The sequence below is a fragment of the Polypterus senegalus genome, chromosome 16 (genome assembly GCF_016835505.1).
Source record: "Polypterus senegalus isolate Bchr_013 chromosome 16, ASM1683550v1, whole genome shotgun sequence".
Classification (NCBI taxonomy): domain Eukaryota; kingdom Metazoa; phylum Chordata; class Cladistia; order Polypteriformes; family Polypteridae; genus Polypterus; species Polypterus senegalus.
Genome location: NC_053169.1, coordinates 25,726,293 through 25,748,828, shown reverse-complemented (window position 1 = coordinate 25,748,828; position 22,536 = coordinate 25,726,293). Strand labels below are relative to the sequence as shown.

The 22,536-nt window shown below is 43.9% G+C and overlaps 1 protein-coding gene across 2 annotated transcripts in view; it reads right to left on the bottom strand.

Annotated features, from left to right (window-relative positions):
- Positions 1–1,186: 1,186 nt before the first annotated feature.
- The window catches only part of asrgl1 (asparaginase and isoaspartyl peptidase 1), a 63,455-nt gene continuing 42,105 nt past the window's right edge, over positions 1,187–22,536 (bottom strand). For both annotated transcript variants that reach the window (XM_039738372.1, XM_039738371.1), the window contains exons 7-8: positions 7,867–8,091; positions 1,187–1,974 (exon numbers count right to left, since the gene is read on the bottom strand). In XM_039738372.1, coding sequence (XP_039594306.1) covers positions 7,868–8,091 — 224 coding nt within the window. In that variant the 3' untranslated portion in view covers positions 1,187–1,974; position 7,867. The remainder of the gene's footprint in view (positions 1,975–7,866; positions 8,092–22,536) is intronic.

Sequence of the window (22,536 nt, the reverse complement as noted above, 5' to 3'; positions counted from 1 at the left end):
TTAACAACGGACTCCACCAGTACTGTTGAACAACAGGGTGCTTGGGGAAATTTGGCTACTATTGACCGAATGGAGAAGAAGAGGAGGGAGGTGCCTCCCAAAAGGAGGCAGCAGGAAGGTTAGGAGAGTGGAAGTGAGGGTAGAAACTTTCAATGTTGGGAGTATGACTAGTAAGGGGAGAGAGTTAGCCGGTATGATGGAGAAAAAGGAAAGCTGATATATTGTGTGTACAACAGACCAGGATGGAAGGGGAGTAAGGCCAAGTGTATTGGAGGTGGGTTCAAATTGGTCTACCATAGTGTGGATGGGAGGAGAAATGGGGCAGGGCTTATCCTGAAGGAACAGTATGTCAGGAGTGTTTTGGTTGTGGAAAAACTGTCAATTATGAAGTTGGAATCTGAATGTGCGATGATGAATGTTATTAGTGCATACACCCGACAACTTGGGTGTGTGATGGATGGGAAAGAATATTTCTGGAGTGAGTTGGATGAAGTGATGGAGAGTGTACCCAAGGGAGAGAGAGAATGGCGATTGGAGCGGATTTCAATGGACTAGGTGGTGAAGGGAACAGAGGGGATGAGGAGGTTATGGGACGGCATGATGTCAAGGAGTGGAATGAAGACAGTCAGATGGTAGAGGATTTTGCGAAAAGTATGAACATGGCTGTGGTGAAAACATATTTTAAGAAGACTGAGGAACACAAAGTGACATGCAAGAATGGAGGAAGATGCACACAAGTAGACTATCTCCTCTGCATGAGCATCAGTCTAAAGGAGGTTGGAGAATGCAGTTAGGCAGCATAGGATGGTGGTCTGTAGGATGATGCTGGATCAAACTGTGGAAGCTGAAAGGGAATATTGTAAGGTGGAGTTTAGGGAGGAGGTAAACAGGCATTAGGTGGCAGTGAAGAATTACCAGATAGCTGGGCAACTACAGCAGAAGTGGTAAGAGAGATAGTTAGAAGGGTGCTTGGTGTGACATTTGGACAGACAAGGAAGGACAAGGAAGGACAAAGAAACCTGGTGTTGGAATGGGGAAGTACAGCAGAGTATACAGAAGAAGAGGAAGGCGAAGAAGTGGGATAATCAGAGAGATGAAGAAAGTAGACAGGAGTACAAGGATATAAAGCGTAAGGTGAAGAGAGAGGTGGTGAAGTCTAAAGAAAAGGCGTATGACGAGTTGTATAAGAGGTTGGCCACTAAGGAGGAAGAAAAGGACCTGAACCAACTGGCTAGACAAAGGAACCGAGCTGGGAAAGGTGAGCAGCAGGTTAGGGCGATAATGGCAAGAGGAAAAGAGGAAGGCCTAAGAGAAGGTTTATGGATGTGGTGAGAGAGGACATTCAGGTAGTACATGTGACAAAGCAAGATGCAGAGGACAGGAAGATATGGAAAGAGATGATCTGCTGTGACGACTCGTAACAGGAGCACCCGAAAGAAAAACAAGATTAAACATAATCATTAAGTTGCTTGCAACTGTTAAAAAATAAACAAACAAGCATTGATTAAACAGGAGTAATGATTGGTAGGAAATGTTCAAATCTAGTATCTTCACTTGTTTTCTCACAATTTATTAGTCCCAGTAATTTCTTTAAAATTCCTTAATTCACAGAGACCTGCAAAATTCATCCAGTTAATGAAGTTACAGTGGTGCACGGTGTGACCCTCACTGGCTTAAAATGACCACAAGTAGCAGCAGTTATTTTGCACTTTTTCTCAAAATTATAACATTATACATTTAAATAAAGATTTTCATTTTATAAAGTGTTTATTACCTACACCTGGCTCCAAAAATCAATTACTAGACCCACAAATGGTGAAATTAGAGAAATCTGCAATGATTATTATTAAACGTGAACATAAATGATGAAATACTATGGATTGGAGCAGTGTATTAAAGGTGTTAACAGTGCAGTCAGGCAGTCTTCATAATCTTCGTTTTAAGACGACTACGGGCACAAGTAGAACTTGAGATCTGGAAAAAGAAAAAAAAAGTAGAAAAGCCATCCTTACATGCCATGCTCATATCATTCTTGTTAATTTACAGCATCACATTCTCACCGTAGCCTCAAAGCCACCTCCTGGGTCAGATTTGCATGTCCCCTTCTGTTCGCACTCTGCCGTTTGCTTATTGATTGCAACTTGCTATCTTGAGAGAAATGATCAAGAGAAGTCCAACTTTCTAACTCTCTTTCAGTTGAGGTTTGAAAATGAACTGTGCTGTCTGTCGTCTCACATGGTATCTTGTGAGGTGAGGACTGTTCCAGTTTTGATGCACTGCCTGTTTTTCTCCCAGCCCGTGCGTCTTTGGCTTTTTCCTGCTTTTATTCAGTTCACTCAGTCTGGCTGGTAATTTAAAAGCTTGCACATGCCCCCTAGTGGTCAAAGTACAAAATTCATACTGCAGCTTCCTCAGTTCTGCATCAATCACTGCAACAGAATCCACCTGCAGCATGTGCTGTGAAACTCCATTTGATTAAAGGGACCATACATAATGGGACTTTGACATCTGGCTATTAGGTATACATAAGGATTTTAAAACTAAGTTTATTAGGTCTGTGGATTGTGTCGTGTTTGTGGCAATAAGTGTGAACCTCAAATGGGATTACCATACTGCTTAGAGGTGACTTGTGCTCAAGTTCCTCACAATCCACAGGATAGGAGGTTTGGCCTTGTGCCCTGCTGGCATGGGAGATCCTGTGACTCCCGAAGACCCTAAAATTACATTAGGCCAGTTTAGTAAAGTATGGCAGGAATGTATGGATGAAAGGGATATGAAGACGGGTCCTGAAAACTCAGAAATTGCTGCGCATTTCAGTAAGAAAGAATAAAATGCTTAAAAAACACCTGCATCAGATTGTACCTTAAACTATACACATTGATCTCAGGTAAGAATGGGACTGAAGGAACTCTTCATGCTTTGTGTTCTTGTTACACTTCTTTGACTTGTACTGTATTAATAGTTGTACAGAATACTGGGCACTTAATTAGAACTTTAATTAAATATCAGGTGACAAAGCTCACCGCCACTAAAAGACGACAAAATCTTTCTCAGCCATGTTTGAGCACCCTGCTTCACTCAGGTGCCCAGATCAGATCCCACAGTCTTACAAGAAATATGGGAATATAATATAATACAGGATGTCCAGGCTTGATTGAAACCTGGCTGTCACATAAGCAGTTTTCTCAATGCGCTCCCTTTAAATGTACACAGCCCTTCAGAATTCAGTATTCAAAGGTGAACCTGTAGAAGCTGTCTTATTCATTTAAGGGGTCTTCTTCTGGAAAATGAGTCCCCACTGTTCTACAAACAAGTGTCAAGGTAATACAACACAAGTCTAACTTCTGTACATTCTTTTTCACATCCGAGCACTCAAAGGATAAAGGAATATTCCACCCAAAAATGCAGTTTTTATTGAGAAGAAAAGTTTTCAGGCAGAATGGAGATAAAAAAGTTTCTGTCAGAATGCAGTGTTTCTTAATCTTTGTGTTGTCATGGCCCAGTTTATAAAATGCTAGTGTGTTCACAACCCACTCGTGGAGAGAGTCAACCTACCATGATTTTTGTGCAATCATCTGCGGGGGGTGGTCCCCCTTTGTGAATCGAGTGTGGTGCTCAAAGTCTGCGGGCATGTGATTACCAGAGCTTCAAAGTGTCAGGCAGGTGAATGAAGTGTGATCATCAATGCCTTTTCACCTTAATTGAGCACGATAGTTAAAGCAGGGGGTTAGGAAGGTTGTCTAGGAGTGGCTGTTATCCACCTATAATGCTGCCTCTGTGAATCAAGCGTGACTGTCAGAGTAGTGGGGGGTGTGGGGGGTTTCATTCGAGTTAGGCTGTTGCCCACCTGCAATGTCACCACGGCCCACAGGTTGGGACACGCAGTGGAACCTTGGTTCACAAATGTCTCGGAACACGTACAAATCAGTTTACAACCAAAAATTTCGCCAAACTTTTGCATCTGTTCACGACCACACACTCGATATACGAACAAGCCAGTTTCCCTTTCGGTTTGTGTGCACCGATGATTTCCACACATGTTCAGTCTCTCCCTGTGCATTCCCTGTGCAGTAAGCAAGCGAGAGAGAGAGAGACACACACACACCTGCAAGAGAGATAAACACAAAGGCGCATGAGAGAGAGAGACACACACACATACAGGCGCGCGAGAGACACACACACACACACACACACACACACACACACACACACACACAGGTGTGCCGAGAGAGAGACACATACACAAAGGAGCATGAGAGACACACACACACACACACACAGGTGCGCGAGAGAGAGAGAGACACACACACACAGGCCCGCAAGAGAGACAACACACACACACACGAGAGAGAGCGAGTGAGAGAGACGGCTGGATGCATAAGCCAGAGAAGGCAGTTAAAGAATGCACCAGGCTTGTTTTTGTTTTCACTGCTGTTTAAAGCGATCAGTTTGTAGCGCGCATTGTTGAAATGCAATTTTTCTTGGTGGTTTATTAAATTACAGAGTTTTCAAATGTTCATTTTTTTCCCTGTGCTTAAAAGTCATTAAAAAAAGTTTTTTTAGCGAGCGGTTCGTAGCGCTATAGAGTGAACTTTTGCAGTGTTAGTTTTCTCTGTTCAAGGTTTTCTCAGAGATATTCAATGTTTTTACATTTAGTTTACTATTACGCTGTGCATTCTATGGTTTAATGAACTATATTTGTGCTTAAAAACTTAAAAAATATATATTTACATACAGTGTGTACGGTCTGGAACGGATTAATTGTATTTACATACAATCCTATGGGGGAAATTACTTCGGTTCACGACCAAATCGGGTTACGACCAGAGTTTTGGAACGAATTATGGTCGTGAACCGAGGTTCCACTGTATATAGTGATCAACACAGCTCAAAAATATCAAGAATATTCATGAAAAACTCTCATGTAACTCATGTTGCATGGTCTACAGGTCAAGTCTTCCAGTTTATTGCTCACGATGTCACAGATGCATGGATACAGTGGGTACAGAAAGTATTTAGACCCCCTTCAATTTTTCACTCTTTGTTATATTGCAACCATTTGCTAAAATCATTTAAATTAATTTTTTTCCTCAATATTATACACACAGCACCCCAATATTGACAGACAAAAAAAGAATTTTTGAAATTGTTGCAGATTTATTAAAAAAGAAAAACTGAAATATCACATGGTCCTAAGTATTCAGACCCTTTGCTCAGTATTTAGTAGAAGCACCCTTTTGAGCTAATACAGCCATGAGTCTTCTTGGGAAAGATGCAACAAGTTTTTCACACCTGGATTTGGGGATCCTCTGCCATTCCTCCTTGCAGATCCTCTCCAGTTCTGTCAGGTTGGATGGTAAACGTTGGTGGACAGCCATTTTTAGGTCTCTGCAGAGATGCTCAATTGGGTTTAAGTCAGGGCTCTGGCTGGGCCATTCAAGAACAGTCACAGAGTTGTTGTGAAGCCACTCCTTCGTTATTTTAGCTGTGTGCTTAGGGTCATTGTCTTGTTGGAAGGTAAACCTTCGGCCCAGTCTGAGGTCCTTAGCACTCTGGAGAAGGTTTTTGTCCAGGATATCCCTGTACTTGGCCGCATTCATCTTTCCCTTGATTGCAACCAGTCGTCCTGTCCCTGCAGCTGAAAAACACCCCCACAGCATGATGCTGCCACCGCCATGCTTCACTGTGGGGACTGTATTGGACAAGTGATGAGCAGTGCCTGGTTGTCTCACACATACCGCTTAGAATTAAGGCCAAAAAGTTCTATCTTGGTCTCATCAGACCAGAGAATCTTATTTCTCACCATCTCAGAGTCCTTCAGGTGTCTTTTAGCAAACTCCATGCGGGCTGTCATGTGTCTTGCACTGAGGAGAGGCTTCCGACAGGCCACTCTGCCATAAAGCCCTGACTGGTGGAGGGCTGCAGTGATGGTTGACTTTCTACAACTTTCTCCCATCTCCTGACTGCATCTCTGGAGCTCAGCCAAAGTGATCTTTGGGTTCTTCTTTACCTCTCTCACCAAGGCTCTTCTCCCCGGTAGCTCAGCTTGGCCGGACGGCCAGCTCTAGGAAGGGTTCTGGTCGTCCCAAACGTCTTCCATTTAAGGATTATGGAGGCCACTGTGCTCTTGGGAACCTAAAGTGCAGCAGAAATTTTTTTGTAACCTTGGCCAGATCTGTGCCTTGCCACAATTCTGTCTCTGAGCTCTTCAGGCAGTTCCTTTGACCTCATGATTCTCATTTGCTCTGACATGCATTGTGAGCTGTAAGGTCTTATATAGACAGGTGTGTGGCTTTCCTAATCAAGTCCAATCAGTATAATCAAACACAGCTGGACTCAAATGAAGGTGATCTCAAGGATGATCAGAAGAAATGGACAGCACGTGAGTTAAATATATGAGTGTCACAGCAAAGGGTCTGAATACTTAGGACCATGTGATATTTCAGTTTTTCTTTTTTAATAAATCTGCAACAATTTCAAAAATTCTTTTTTTGTATGTCAATATAGGGTGCTGTATATACATTAATGAGGAAAAAAAATAATTTAAATGATTTTAGCAAATGGTTGCAATATAACAAAGAGTGAAAAATTGAAGGGGGTCTGAATACTTTCCATACCCACTGTATTTACTAAAATAATGTTAAGTAAACCATTTCCAGAAACACTGTTGTAAACAAAAATCGGACCCACTCAAAAGCAAACGAGTACTTGAATTAAAGACCTGCCTCCACTCCTCAATCATTAGTCTCAACTCCAGCCCAGTAGCAGCTTATTCACGTGATACATCAACATTGTAAACGGCACCAAAGACAAGTGCAACTAAAAGATTAAAAATCAAGGAAAAGCGAGTGAAAACATATCAGGATGAGTATGTGCCTCTTACTTGTGTGTAACCAAGATCCCTTCAACAAGCAGAAGGTTAATTCACCTGTGCAGTTTCAGAATCTCAAGATACTGCAGTTATGGATATAAATGCAAATGTAATAACAGGATTGGGAAGGTCTATGATCCAAACACTCATTCGAGTTTTAGCTCATTCAAAAGAGCTTTTTCTGGAAGTGGTTTATTTAACAATATTTTACTAAAAATACATGTACTTGGGACATTCTGAACATACGACTTCATGACTGGACGTGGATTATGCGACATGAACAACTCATTTTTTGTGGACGTTTTGACATACTTTGATGTTCCTCAGCATTCGTTGGTCATCATAGACACCTATCGGAAACCTTTATCATCTGTATTCTGCATGAAAACATATTAAAAATTCTTCTCGGCCATCACTACAAACTACATGGGTGGAGTACTTATATGGCTGAAGCAAGCTGCAAATTGCTTGCAAGTCATCTATGCTTTTTTGTTAGATCAGTCTCCTGAGCCAGTAGGTCCCACTGTCAGTGAAATCATGGTCATTTCATCGCATCATTTAATGGATGGATTCCATATAGAAATGGCGCCCAAAAAGGCAGCTATGTCTCTTGAATGATGGGCCTGCTACAGCAAGTGCTAACTTGCGAGAGACACAAGCAGACAGATAGCTTTACTGATCCTAAGTGGAAGCTGCAGATGTTTACAGACACCTCACATATCAACAGTAGTTAGATGTACACAAAAACAGCAATACAGTAAAATAAACACTTTGTTTTTAATTTACTTAACATACAGTATTAAAATAAGATGACTTGCAATTAGAAAAAGTTGTGCCAATGTAATATGAGAACAATTTTAATACATCATCTTCAGTTATCTTCCTTTCTTTACTTTTGGCATTCAGTTCCATCAACAGGTACAGCAGCATACACTCAAATACATGAAAATAAAAAAATAAAAAAATAAAGAGGTTAAAATAAAGTAACCCATTACCTCACGAGTGTCCTGAAGGATTTGCTAAAGGCTTGGTGTTGTGTTCTCCATGCTGAGATCCATAGTGTAAAATGCCGTCTTTCACTGTGGCCCACGCCATTCGCTTGGTGTTACATTTTGCTGTCCATTCTCCAGATTTGCTTATCACTATGATGCCCCCTTTGCCTTTCACCCGTGTGTTCATGTATTCCAGTGCTGTGTCAGCTGCCTGGCTGGGAGACATTCCTGGGAAAACAAAACCAGGATTCCTTTTGCAAGTTTCTGGCAAAGGCTCATCCAGGATCTCAAACTTGTTTTCTGGTTGCCTACTTTGGAATGGTAGAGACCACTAGGGTAAGTGTAGAGTCCCCTTTCAGATTTTGATATGAAAGTGTCTAAATTTCTTTTATTTTTTTTTTTCCTCTAAACTTTCCGCACCCTGGGGAAATTCCTAAAGACTGTAAGCCAGCAAACATTATCCCATTCTATAAAACAGACTGAAAGGGCTCACTGGAGTAACTGTGGGCCGCTAAGCTTAAAGGATAAGTTTGGTATTTTTCAAGTCAATATTATGTCTTCGCAAACATACTGGATATGTTGGATATAAAATTAAGTGTTTTCTAAAAAACAAAACAAAAAAAAATATTGTGTATGCACTGATGCTTTACAATGGAGTGTAAGGAGCATGTAGGTAGGTAGATAGATAGATAGATAGATAGATAGATAGATAGATAGATAGATAGATAGATAGATAGATAGATAGATAGATAGATAGATAGATAGATAGATAATCCCCCCTTCAAAATAGTTTTTTTTGCTTTACAATCTTAAATGAAAACACAAAAACGAATATCTTCTCCAGCTTTACTTACTCAATACAAATCTATAACATCCAAGTGAAAGATATTACAACTACAGTTCAGAATTAAAAAAAATAAAATGCAAGAAATACTGAGATTAATTAAGGATCAACACCTCAATCAGGTGTGAGTGACCACCATTTCCATTGTAGACCGTGGTTACTGGCATCCACCTGTGATCAGTTGTAATCCGTGTGATTAGTGAAGCTGTTCATGGAGCATTCATTCCCTTGCTTGGTAGTGCATCTGATAGCAAATAACTGATTATGGGTGGTAAGCCACTTCCAAAAGATCTCAGGGATTGAGTTGTGGACAGACATAAGGCAGGAGATGGATACAAAAAAATCTCAATGGCTTTATCAATCCCAAGGAGCACAGTAAAGTCCATAATAAAGAGGTGGCAAGAGTTTGGCAATACTAGGACCCTCCCTGGATCTTTCCGTCCCTCCGAACTGGATGGAAGAGCAAGGAGGAAACTGGTAAGAGAGGCTACCAGGAGGCCAACAGCCACTTGAAGGAGTTACATGATTTTATGGCAAAGAGTGGTCATTTCACAAGCGCTCTATAATTGTAGATTGTTCGGGAGGGTCGCAAGGAAAAAGCCACTTCTCAAGAAAGGCCACATTAAGGCCGGAGTTATACTTCATGCGACGCGATGCATGCTGCAGCGGACGCTCCTGCTACGCAAGCATTGTAGTTTTCATACTTGCGCGCGTACTTTACATAAATCTGGAGGAATCCACCAGGTGGCAGTGCGAAATATTATTACGGTGAGAACATGTTCGGCTTCTCTGTGTTGTGAATTGCCTTGAACACTCATTAAATTCTGATGACACCTTACCGCAATATCTCTTTATGTTTATTGATTAAATCCATCAATCCAGGGATGTGTCCATTCCAGCAAGCATTGGGCACGAGTGAGAAACAATCCCTGGAGGAGGCCTTAGCTCATCGCAAGCTGAATACAAGCACTTGCATACATTAGCGTCATTTTAGCGGCATCAAATCCCCAAATCTGCATATCTTAGGAAGGAAACTGGAGCACAGTGTGGAATACAAGCAGGAAATACCAGCAACCTAACTCCCTGCGAGACATCAGTGTTATCACTCCACCACTGTGACACCCCCATGTGTGTAATTATTAACAGTATTCATTAATTAAATGAAATTATATGCAAAATGTAACATACACACTTTAATGCATTTCATCATGAAAGTGGTATCAAGTACAAATCTAAAGATCTAAATGTGCAGAGAGTTGTAATATCATACATTTAATTTGTTCTGTGTGGTGATCTATTGCTGCTTGCCGCTGCTGTCAGGTCCAAGAAGCTCATAGCGATTAAAAACTGGGATGACGTTTACGATGGACTGCATTAATGATAAAGTAAACTACGAGGTTAAAGTGGACATTTCGAGATTAAAGCCGAAATTTCCACTTTAATCACAAAATACACGTTTTCATTGTGTCCTTTGTTTTTTTCTCAGTGGCTCAAATACAGTGCTATACATTATGTTGCTGTTGTTAAGTTGCAAAAATAAAAAAAAGAAAAAAGACGACACAAAAGATGGTATTTGAGACTTTTAAAATGTATCGTGTCATTACGATCGGGAATATGCGACGCTTGAATATAAAAGCACCACGAATGCATCTGTATGTCGGCATTTTGCTTCACCACATCAAAGCATTCATCCCGTAGGATCTGCATAGAGGCTTTCTGTCACATGTAGATAATAAACAGAGACACTGACGTCACGTTCCGACTTTTAGCACACTGTGCCCCCCAACTTTTTGCTGGTACTTCAACTCGCGCATGTGTCGTGCTAATTTCTGAGGACCTGCTTAGAGGACGCGTGAAATGAACGCTGGAAACGCGTGGCAGCCATGATGCGGGCGCGTACGTGTTCTGAGTGAAGTATAAAATCGGCCCTAGGGCTCGTTTGAGCTTTGCCAGAATGCACCCTTGAAGGCTCTGATGCCAAGTGGAAAAAGATCCTATGGTCAGATGAGGCCAAAATTAAACTATTTGGTCTCAATACCAAACAGTACACCTGGCGGAAATCCAATGCAGATCACCATCCACAACACACCATACCTACAGTAAAGCATGGAGGTGGCAGCATCCTGTTGTGGGGGTGTTTCTCTCCCGCAGGTCCTGGGACTCTTGTTAGGGTAGAATGAAAAATGGATGGGGCAAAATACCAAAAAAATTTAGGAAAACCTGAGGAAAACCTGCTACCCTCTGCCAGAAAGTTGAAGATGGGCAGAATGTTCACTTTTCAACACAACGAGCCGAAGAAAACAGCAAAATTGACCACACAGTGGCTGAAGGAGAAAAAAATGTGAATGTCCTTGTGTGGCCCAATCCTAAAACCCATTGAAAATCTGTGGAAAGATTTGAAGACAGCAGTCCACCAATGCTCACCATCCAATTTGACCAAACTTGAACAGTTCTGTAAAGAAGAGTGAGCAAATATTGCTCAATCTAGATGTGCAAAGCTGAGAGAGAAGTATCCCAACAGACTCAAGTCTGTCATTAAAGTAAAAAAGGTGGTTCCATAAAAATATTGACATTGGGGGGGACAGTCCTTTATTAATCTCAGTACGTCCTGCTTTTGACCTTTTATCATTTTTCTGAATTGTAGCTGTGATGTTTTACAATTGGATGTTATAGGCTGCATTGATTAAGTAAAGCAGGGAAGAAATATTTTTTGTGTGTGTTTTCATTTAAGGCTGTAAAGCAAAAAAAATGGGAATATGTCGAAGGGAGTGATTCTTTTCTATACCCAATGTGTGTGTGTATATATATATATATATATATATATATATATATATATATATATATATATATATATATATATATATATATATATATATATAAAAAATATAAACTGCTCAAAAAAATTAAAGGAACACTTTGAAAACACATCAGATCTCAATGGGAAAAAGAAATCCTCCTGGATATCTATACTGATATAGACTGGGTAATGTGTTAGGAACGAAAGGATGATGGAAATGAAAATGATCAACCTACAGAGCCCTGAATTCAAAGACGCCCCAAAAATCAGAGTGAAAAAATTATGTGGCAGGCTAGTCCATTTTGCCAAAATTTAATTGCAGCAACTCAAAATTGTATGCAGCACTTTGTATGGCCCCTGTGTTCTTGTATACATGCCTGACAACATCGGTGCATGATTCTAATGAGATGACAGATGGTGTTGTGGGGGATCTCCTCCCAGATCTGGACCAGGGCATCACTGAGCTCCTGGACAGTCTGAGGTGCAACCTGGTGGCATTGAAAGGACCAAAACATAATGTCCCAGAGGTGTTCTATTGGATTTAGGTCAGGAAAGTGTGGTGGCCAGTCAATGGTATCAATTCCTTCATCCTCCAGGAACTGCCTGCATACTCTCACCACATGAGGCCAGGAATTGTCGTGCACCAGGAGCCACTGTACCAGCATAGGGTCTGACAATGGGTCCAAGGATTTCATCCTGATACCTAATGGCAGCCAATGTGCCTTTGTCAAGCCTGTAGCGGTCTGTGTGACCCTCCATGGATATGCCTCCCCAGACAATCATTAACCCACCACCAAACTGCTCATGATGAATGATGTTACAGGCAGCATAATGTTCTCCATGGCTTCTCCAGACCCTTTCACTTCTGTTACGTGCTCAGGGTGAACCTGCTCTTATCTGTAAAAAGCACAGGGCACCAGTGGTGCATCTGCCAATTCTGGTATTCTATGGCGAATGCCAATCGAGCTGCATGCTGCTGAGCAGTGAGCTCAGGGCCCATTAGAGGACATGGGGCCCTTGGGTCACCCTCATGAAGTCTTTCTGGTTGTTTGGTCAGAGACATTCACACCAGTGGCCCGATGGAGGTCATTTTGTAGGGCTCTGGCAGTGCTCATCCTGTTCCTCCTTGCCCAAAGGAGCAGATACTGGTCCTGCTGATGAGTTATGGACCTTCTATGGCCCTCTCCAGCTCTCCTAGAGTAACTGCTTGTCTCCTAGAATCTCCTCCATGCCCTTGAGACTGTGCAGGGAGACACAGCAAACCTTCTGGCAATGACACGTACTGATGTGCCATCCTGGAGAAGTTGGACTACCTGTGCAACCTCTGTAGGGTCCAGGTATCGCCTCATGCTACCAGTAGTGACACTGACTGTAGCCAAATTCAAAACTAGTGAAGAAACAGTCAGAAAAGATGAGGAGGGAAAATGTCAGTGGCCTCCACCTGTTAAACCATTCCTGTTTTGGGGGTCATCTCATTGTTGCCCCTCTAGTGCATCTGTTGTTAATTTCATATATATATATATATATATATATATATATATATATATATATATATATACACATTGCCCATGCCAGGAAGAGGTGGTGTGGGAGCGGCTTGTTCCATTATTTGAAGTTGTGGCTCCAGGCGCAGCTGTGACATCTTTTTTGTTTCCACTGTACCTATGCAGATGCTTTCCACTTTACTTTTCATCAAGAGGACTGGTAAGGGCATGTAAATAGTAATATTTATTTATTATTATTATCTTACCAGGTCTTGTTCTGACTCATGGACAGAACCTCAAGTGTTAACTTCAAGTGTCTCTCGAGTGTGGAATTCTACTTAAATACGGTTATAGCCGAGTGTCTTTCGGTTAAGCTGTTTTGCTCACATGTACAGTGTTAAGCCTAAATAGTACTTTGTGCGCCTTTTCACACCTGCCCCCATGTCTACTCAACTCCTGGGGGAGTGTGCTAATAGAATGTTCTACACAGAATCGCCCTTGTTAAACTGGTTGGAGGTCTGTCCTAAATCCCTGCAATAAATTACATTTCCAAAACAGCACTTAACAAAATGTAATGGCATCTATAAAGCACAGGGAATGACGGAAATTACAATGGCTTGCTTAAAAAAAGCTGTTTTTTTCTTTAAGACAGTTAATTCTTAAAAGACAATGTACAAAAAATTATCAACATATTAAATATTAATCTCCATCATAACAAAAACTACTGACTACAGTTCACATAAATGTGTAGATACTAAAAATGCAGATTTCTGGTCAAATTGTGTTTTAGTTTAAATATAAGGAAACCTGAAGGATTCAGCTACATGTCAGATAAAGCCAAGGCCCACTTACATGGCACAGGACTCATATAAATCAAACCCAGGACATTACTAAGAAGAGCTGAACAAAATCTCACAGTCTAAGCAGCCCTACCTCAAAATGCACATTTCATCCACAAGATGGAGTAAATCTTCATTCATACATCCCAACTGTGTCAATGGAGGAATCAAACCTTCATTTACTGATCCGAAGTGCAAAGTCTGTGTTCTGTTTGATTGTCTTGTTGTGTGCTTTTATTTTTTGTCATGTTATAAATAAATTGCTTTCTCTTCTTAGCTTTGTTATTTAAAATCTGAGTCTCGGTTTTTTCATGTTCTCTTCTAGGCCTTTTTACATGCCTCGGATGGGTGGACATCTCTGCACATTCTTCTGTGGTTTTGATGGTTTTCACACAAAAGTTAAAGTGTTACAATCAGTAATGTTTATAAATTTTTGTGGAGATTCCTGCATTGGTTTCACCTGTCTATGCGTCAAATTAGGGGTTTTGGGACTCAAGGATTTTGAATTTAGATTAGTTTTTGCATGTAGAGTATATTGGCAAAGTTGCATTTTTATACTGTTTTTCCACAATGCCATCTTGTTTTAATTAGGGTGCTGCCATTTCTTTACAAGAGTGTAATTACAGCCCACAATACATATGAGGTCAGTCGTGTAATGCCCCAAAATCACGAAAAGCTCACAATGTTGGTCACAAATTGGCCATTGCATGCCTGGTTACACTATGGTTAAAATTAGGATTGTGTAAGAGTTATCTGACTCAAAGGGCATTTTGTGACCGATGTTGTGGGCATTATGTGACCTGTGGTCTCAGGTACTGCTGGCTGCAGTTAGGCCTAACTCTTTACAGCAATATCCACGGTAATATTACCCAGAATACCACAGAATGCATAATGCCTTTGACGTCATCTAAAATAAGTGGTGAGGCGGCCTTCTGCTGCTATGCACCTAAAATCTGGAATAGCCTGCCAATAGGAATTCGCCAGGCTGATACAGTGGAGCACTTTAAAACACTGCTGAAAACACATTACTTTAACATGGCCTTTTTATAACTTCATTTTAATCGTAATTTAACTTAATCCTGATACTCTATATGTTCAATCTCCTCAAAATAACTATTCATGGTGGCTCTAAAATCGGTACTGACCCCTACTCTCGTTTCTGTTTCTTTTTCCGGTTTCTTTGTGGTGGTGGCCTGCGTCACCACCACCTACTCAAAGCTTCATGATGCTCCAACAATGATGGACAGATTAAAAGGCAGAAGTCTACGTGACCATCATCATCATCAAGCCCTTCCGTGAGAACCCTAAATCCAAAGAGGACTGTTTCATTTATGTTAGGTAGAATGCCCAGAGGGGACTGGGTGGTCTCATGGTCTGGAATCCCTACAGATTTTATTTTTTCTCCAGCCGTCTGGAGTTTTTGTTTTTCTGTCCCCTGGCCATTGAACCTTACTCTTATTCGATGTTAATTAATGTTGATTTATTTTGTTTTATAATTGTGTCTTTCATTTTTCTATTCTTTAATATGTAAAGCACTTTGAACTACTGTTTGTATGAAAATGTGCTATATAAATAAATGTTGTTGTTGTTGTCATCTCAGCGATAGTGTAAATGCCAGTCCATGCATTTATGAGGTATGAGAGTTTGTGGTTAAAAACTTTGCTTGTGTTTTTTTGAAAAATATATTTTGCTATTAATCTCCCAATTAACAGAATTTTGCTCTTGTGCCCGACTTTTGAATTTGAATTAACATTTTGGTCCTAACAATTGATCTTCTTGACTCATGGTTTTGACCTCACCTTGTAATCACTGGAGGACCAGCCATTTATCCATGCACTCTTTATTTATTTACTGTGGTCCCCGGCCGGGGCTGGAGCCTGGCCGGGACACCCAGGAGGACGTGAGGAGGGCTTGTGCCTCCTCCAGACCGCGAGGGGGCGTCCGTCCTGGTTCTGTTGGGAGCCACGGGTCGAGGGCATGGAAGCCCTACCCTGTAGGGGCCCGTGGTCACCGCCAGGCGGCGCCCCGATGCCGGTTTATCCCATACGGTCCTCGGCTGGGGCCCGGCCGGGACGCTTTGGAGGACCAGAGGAGGGCGAGTGCCTCCTCCAGACCGAGTGGGGGCGTCCGTCCTGGTTATGCAGGGGGCCTCGGGTACAGGGCTTGGAAGCCCAGCCCTGTAGGGACCCGTGGCCACCGCCAGGTGGCGCCCCAGGGCCTAATTATTCCGGGAGCCCGGCACTTCCGCCACACCAGGAAGTGCCGGGGGGAAGACGACCGGGGAGACACGGACGGCTCCCGGGTGCGTAGCCGGCACTTCTGCCACACAGGGGTGTGGTCACCGTTAAGTGCCGGGAAGCAGCTGGAGCCCATCCGGCTCCCCATAAAAGGGGCCGCCTCCCTCAAGTCATCGGTGGAAGTCGGGAGGCAGAAGGACTGAGCTTGAGGAAGGACTGGAGGCGGCCAGGAAGACACAAGGACTGTGGGCCCTGGACTTGGGGGAGTCAGTGCTGGAGGCACTGGGGTTCGTGAGTGCACAAGACTTTTATAGTTGTGTATTGTAAATAAACAGTGTGTGGGTGCAAAATATGTTGTCCGTCTGTCTGTGCCGGGGCCAGCGTTCAGAGTGGCGTAGTCGGCAGGATGCTCCGCCTGGTGCAAGGCGGGGACCTGCATCAAAACAAATGTCTGTGAATGGCCCGGCGCAGCAGCGGAACCCACACACTGGCCGCGGGAGCGGCCCGTGCACAACCCCACGGGAGCGTTTCGCCCCAGAAACCGCCCCCGGACAGCGGAATGGCTTTCCCCGGGTGCGGAGGAGGACCCGACATTGCCGGAGCGCAGCGGGCTCCAGTCGCGCTGTCGAGACAGACAGCCAGGCCGGCGTGGCAGAACAGAAGGCCACACCGAGGCGGGGGCCTCGGTATGACGGGACCTGGGAGGTGAGTGCCCTGCCCTGCAATCATCGGCCCCTCGGGTCGGTCTTACCTTTATTCCTACAGGGAGGGACGAACCGGATCCGCGTCCGTGGCAGGAGCATGCCGGGCCACGGGCTGTCGGCAGCGCGGCGACGGCGGCAGCAAAGAAGGCTGTGGAACGGAGCCGCTGCGGCTCAAGGAATCGCCGCAGCCACAACGCGGCGAGGAGGCACGTCTCCGCACTCGGAGCAGGGAAGGCAAGATGGCCGCGGGCTGGATGTCCCACCCACTGACAGGCACGGGGTTGGCTGGTGTGTCTGGTGTGCCCGCCGAGGATTGGATGGAGGCGGGACCTAGGAACGCCAATCTCGTGCCGAAACGAGACCCGACTGGGCCAGAGGGAGTGGCCCACAGGAGGCAGGTGTCGAGTGGAGCTGATAGACAGGTAAGCCCACTGACGTCTGCCTCTCTGTTTGCACCAGCGGCTCGGCGTGAGTCGGGGGAATCCCCTCGGCCCGCCGGGTCGCCGCTTGCAGATTTGCTGTGTGTTCTCGCCGCTCAGTGTGAGCAGCTGATGGGGAAGGCGGTCGCGTCGGGAGAGACGGCGCGTGAGACGGAGGATCGGCGCGGCGCTGGAACCGGAGGCCGGCAGAACACAGCGGGAGTGGTGAGTGTTGCCGTTCCCGTAAAGCAAGTGGGGGTTCGAACATGGCGTGACCGTTTGGGGGCGACCGCTCCAAGTAGGCAACTTCCCAACAGCGGACGCGGCGGTGCAGATGGCTAGCGAGGCTGGGAGATCGAACACGCAGGAGCTGGTAGGATCGGGGCTGCTGAGTGCCCTGGGTCCTAGCACCCTGCACTTCAAGCCCGCAGCTGTCTCCTGTCACTCTGCCTGGACGCAGACGGGGCTGGATTTGAGCTTTTGCTGTGCTCAGACCCAGACCGTCGGGGCGTCCAAGAGAAGAAGGAGGAACCGAAGGGTGAGTGCCGGTTCCTCCGATAGGAGAGGACGCGGCGCTGGGTGCGCGCGTCCGGAGAAGGGCCGTCCTCTGTGCGGGCAGAGGAGATCCCCTGGGCAGCTGGGCGAGCTGCCTGCGATTGCGGTGCCGCGGACAACAAGCGGACGGGCATGGAACCTGCGAAGGAGGACTTCAACAGGCAAGTCAGGGGCTGTCGGAAGGGGGCAGGAGCACTGCGGGTACGGAGACCGGCAGGGCACTCGGGGTGAGTGTCCTGGCAGTGCTTCTGGCCCTCTTTTTCCTTTTTCCACAGGCCCGAAGCGGGAGAGCTCCACGCCGGGAGGCCAATAGTGTCCCAGCTACGGGGAACAGCGGGGGTGAGAGCGGCGCAGACCATGAGGGCACGTTTGCGCCGGAGGGGGGGCCGAAGACAGATGTCCCAGGGTGCCGTGTTGGGCCCTGGGGACATAGTAGGACCCTCACCGGGGACGTGCTGCCCTTTCGGGTTGTGCCGTTCGGACCCACGTGTCCTCGCTAGCGGTGGGGCACTGTGGTCCCCGGCCGGGCTCCAGGAAGTGCCGGGGGGAAGACGACCGGGGAGACACGGACGGCTTCCGGGTGCGCAGCCGGCACTTCTGCCACACAGGGGTGTGGTCACCGTTAAGTGCCGGGAAGCAGCTGGAGCCCATCCGGCTCCCCACAAAAGGGGCCTCCTCCCTCCAGTCAGCGGTGGAAGTCGGGAGGCAGAAGGACTGAGCTTGAGGAAGGACTGGAGGCGGCCAGGAAGACACAAGGACTGTGGGCCCTGGACTTGGGGGAGTCAGTGCTGGAGGCACTGGGGTTCGTGAGTGCACGAGACTTTTATAGTTGTGTATTGTAAATAAACAGTGTGTGGGTGCAAAATATGTTGTCCGTCTGTTTGTGCCGGGGCCAGCGTTCACATTACATATACGGAGAGCAAAATCACCACAGAGGCCTTATGCTCCATTAATAGTATTTATGTGAGTCTTTTTATAACAAAAAGAAGCAACACTAAAGTCCAATTACAAGACTTTCACCTCCAATACACACTACTGATCAAAAGTTTGAGGTCACTCAGAAATGTTCATGTTTCTTATAGAAATTAACACCTTTTTAATCAAGATCCCTTTAAATTGATTTTAAAATTATAGCAAAGAAATAATTAGTGTTTATATTGGCTATTACTCCTTGGAATGACCAACCTTGAATTTGTTGTTAACAAATGGCTGCAAGCAGCAGCCATTCCTTCAGTGTCCTAGTGCTCAACCCCCATAGCTTATTCTTAATTAGTAATGTTTAAATGCTGATGGGTTATTACAGGAACCTTTGTTATTGCATCAGCATCGTTGAAACCTGATATTCTGATCACTTGGGTTAGAAGTAATGGCATTCCTAAAGTTCTGGGTTCAAAGATGGCCAACGTGAGGCAGTTTTATCAAGAAACATGTCAGTCTGTTGTTTTCATGTGTTGCTCGATCTTCTTCTTAAGAATTCCTTCATTAATTTACCTGGAATGCATGTAAAGCTTACTGGCCTATAGTTGCTTGGATCAGCCTGATCACCATTTTCACATAGCGGGGTAAGATTTGCTATTTTGCAGTCCTCAACAATTTTCACAGTGCACAGAGAATTCCCAAAGATATGTGCAAGGGGATCTGTACTCGCTAACCTCCTTAACCTCTCGAGGATAAATGTTACCTGGCCCTGGTGATTCGTTACACTTCAGCCTATTTAATCAAAGCAGTACATCTCTCTCCACAATCCCCAAATCCACACAGCATATCAAACATATTTAAACATGTATCATGTCTTTTAACTGGAAGGGTGCCCAAACCTTTACACGTGCATTTATTTGTAATAATCTGTAAAATTTAGCCAGTAAATAGTTTCAGGTTTTGTTTTTTTTCTGCAAAGGTTGTGTTAACTTCAACAAAACATGTAATTTGACCGGAATGTCCAAACTTGTGCACACGCTGTGCAAGTGGGCACGTCCACGGTACTGCGAGGGAGAATGTGACATTAGACAGGGACCCTCTGTACTCAAAAAAAAAAAAAAACTCAACAGTTACTATTGAAACTGACAGGTAAATGAGATGGAGCAACCACTCCTGAAAGTTGCTAAACAAAATACTGCCAGACTGATGGAAGAAAATACTAAAATGAACAATGGAGGGTAAAACAGAAGGGGATCGCAAAACACAAAGAATAGAACAAAGATACAGTAAATACTGGTGCTTTCTGTGCTTTGTATCACAGGTGGCTGCCCCTAACTAGAAGGTCTGATGGCTCGCGTCTTCTCAATTATTAACTGTCTTTTGACCTTGGGTCTCCTATTATTATCTGTGAGCCTGCTCCCACATCTCGGCACAGTTGGTTCTCTGTCACAGGGCAAGCTTTTAACTCCATACTGGGATTACTTTCAGGTCAAGGAAGGCCCATCTTTGGCTACAGAGACCAGCTAGGATCCCCGAGTCCTGTGTAGACCTTAAGTGGGCATCCTGGATACTTCTTTGCTATCTGGGGACATTACAGATCCATTTATCAACCAGGGGTCTTATAGCCATTTGCCAACTCTCCACAACTCCCTCTTCTCTCTCAACCATTAATATGTCATGTATGACTGATATTTAGGGATACCTTGCTTCTTGTATTATGGGGGAGCAAAGGATGTTTCCATCCAGGCTGCCACTCTACGTTTCCTACTCTGGTATCTCTACATATAAGAGGTACTCTGGTGTTAGCCTCATTCCCGACATCCTCCTTCTAGCAGGACATCCCCCTTCCTGGTGGGATTCTGACTTCCAGACACCATCAGCTCTGACAAAGTATGGAGTCATGGCATGCTGCCACCAACCACTGCGTATGTTTAAGGCTGGTTTCAGTTAATGAAATGTTTATTCCAGGGACTTAGAGGATGTAAACATAAAAATACACTGTAATTGTGGCAACTTAAATACAGTCATTTAGTAATCTGATAAAGCAGATATTTATCATTTGCATTTAAGGAGACCACAGCTTGATAATAAAGACATGAACACTATTATTAAGTCTTCAACACACAAGTAGCATGTTGGGTGGGTGCTGCGTAAGTTAAAAGGCATTTCCAAGTGAATATACTTTTTAAAAACGCAACAATTAGGATTGAAGCTGCTATGCCTCAGTAGGCTTCCGATTTTCTATGGTCAGGTAGACAAGGAACATCTGATCACCACAGAATCTCAGTCATCTAATAAAAAAATATACACAGTACATTGTGGTGTTAAAAATACACAAAGACACACTTGACCTTACACAATTTCAAGTACTTATGGTACACTACATGCAGTGTGATCACTTTATGAAATATTATTGTCATCCACTTTTTGAACCCACTATTTCCAGGTTGGTGTCACAGGAAAATGGAGCCCATGCAGGCGGCAACAGATGGAACCCACCTGGAATGACATGACAATCTGTCATTGAGTACACTCGTAAATATCGACAAATACTCGCACCAGACCAGACTGTAGAAGACACTTAAACCTCAATGCACTACGGCTTCTCATGTTGTAGACCAAAAAGCATTGCTGCGTGTTTATTTACTAACACAAATAAGCAAACATACTTTTTAATAATCTTCTTTTTTCTTAGTTTTCGCTAAGCAGTAAAATGACTGTATCACTTACACCAGTGGGTATCTAAGTTCAGGTCTGGGTACCCCCTGTGGCTGCAGGTTTTTTTGACTGACCTCACTGTTGAATTAGCCATTCTTTTTATTTCTTTTCTTATTTTGCTTTTAGAAAAGTGCATTAGAGTTACATTTACATGATTCTGTATGCTTTACCATATCATTAGATGCTTAACTATGTCACTTGCTTTCACATTTGCATTTTCTGTGGCGTTTGCTCACATAGCCTCCTTAGCATTTTTTATCCTTACAAATAAGTAAAAATGTTGACTTTTTTTCAACAATAAAAAATATTACCTGCTATAGAAACATGTAAATACCAAAATGTCAACACAAATATAGAAGGAAAGGTAAGTTGAGTGTCCACTGCTGTACTGATGCAGATTTAGTAAACGTTCTTCAAGTGACGTGTTTTTTGTATCATTTTTCCTTATATCATTTACTTCCTTCTTTATATCTTTCTTGAGCCCCATTATGTTGGTGGCCATTGGAACAATCATTACCTTTAGCTCAGACAGATCGTTTCAGTCTTTGTGCTCCGCGGGTGAAGTGGCAAGCCCAGTTAAAGCTAATGCTCCCGGCTCGAGAGGAGTACATGACACTGCAGAAGGCAAGACCATTTTTAGTTTCAATGAATTTTCTGGAAATCGACGAACTATCGTGACCTGAATCCCTTGCATATTCGCTCCACTTTCACTCTCGGCTGGAGATGATGCAGCGGCACTAGGCCCTGGGAAATCTGTGCTTTCGCCTATCTGTTTCAGGTCAGTCTCTGAAAGGCCGTACCTTGAACTTGGACTTGATGCCTGTCTATGCTTGGATGAAGCTTTAGCTTTCTTTTCTGTTTCTTTCTGAGCCCCTTTCCTGCCGCTCATGTTTATATATGCTTGCATATGCTGTAATAGAACCTCCTCGTGTTGGGTAAATACAGGATACCTCAGGTTGATAAAAAAAAAAAAAAAAAAAAAAACACCGCTGCTAACGGAGTTCAGCTTCAGACGTCCATCTCCAGTAATGGACGAGACCAACTCCTGAGTGACGTGTTTTAAAACTGTCACCAAACAGCCTCATGTTGTAACTGGGACATTAGAAGCACATTTCTCTGTGCACTTTTCTTATAATATTCTTCTGTTTCTTGAGCATG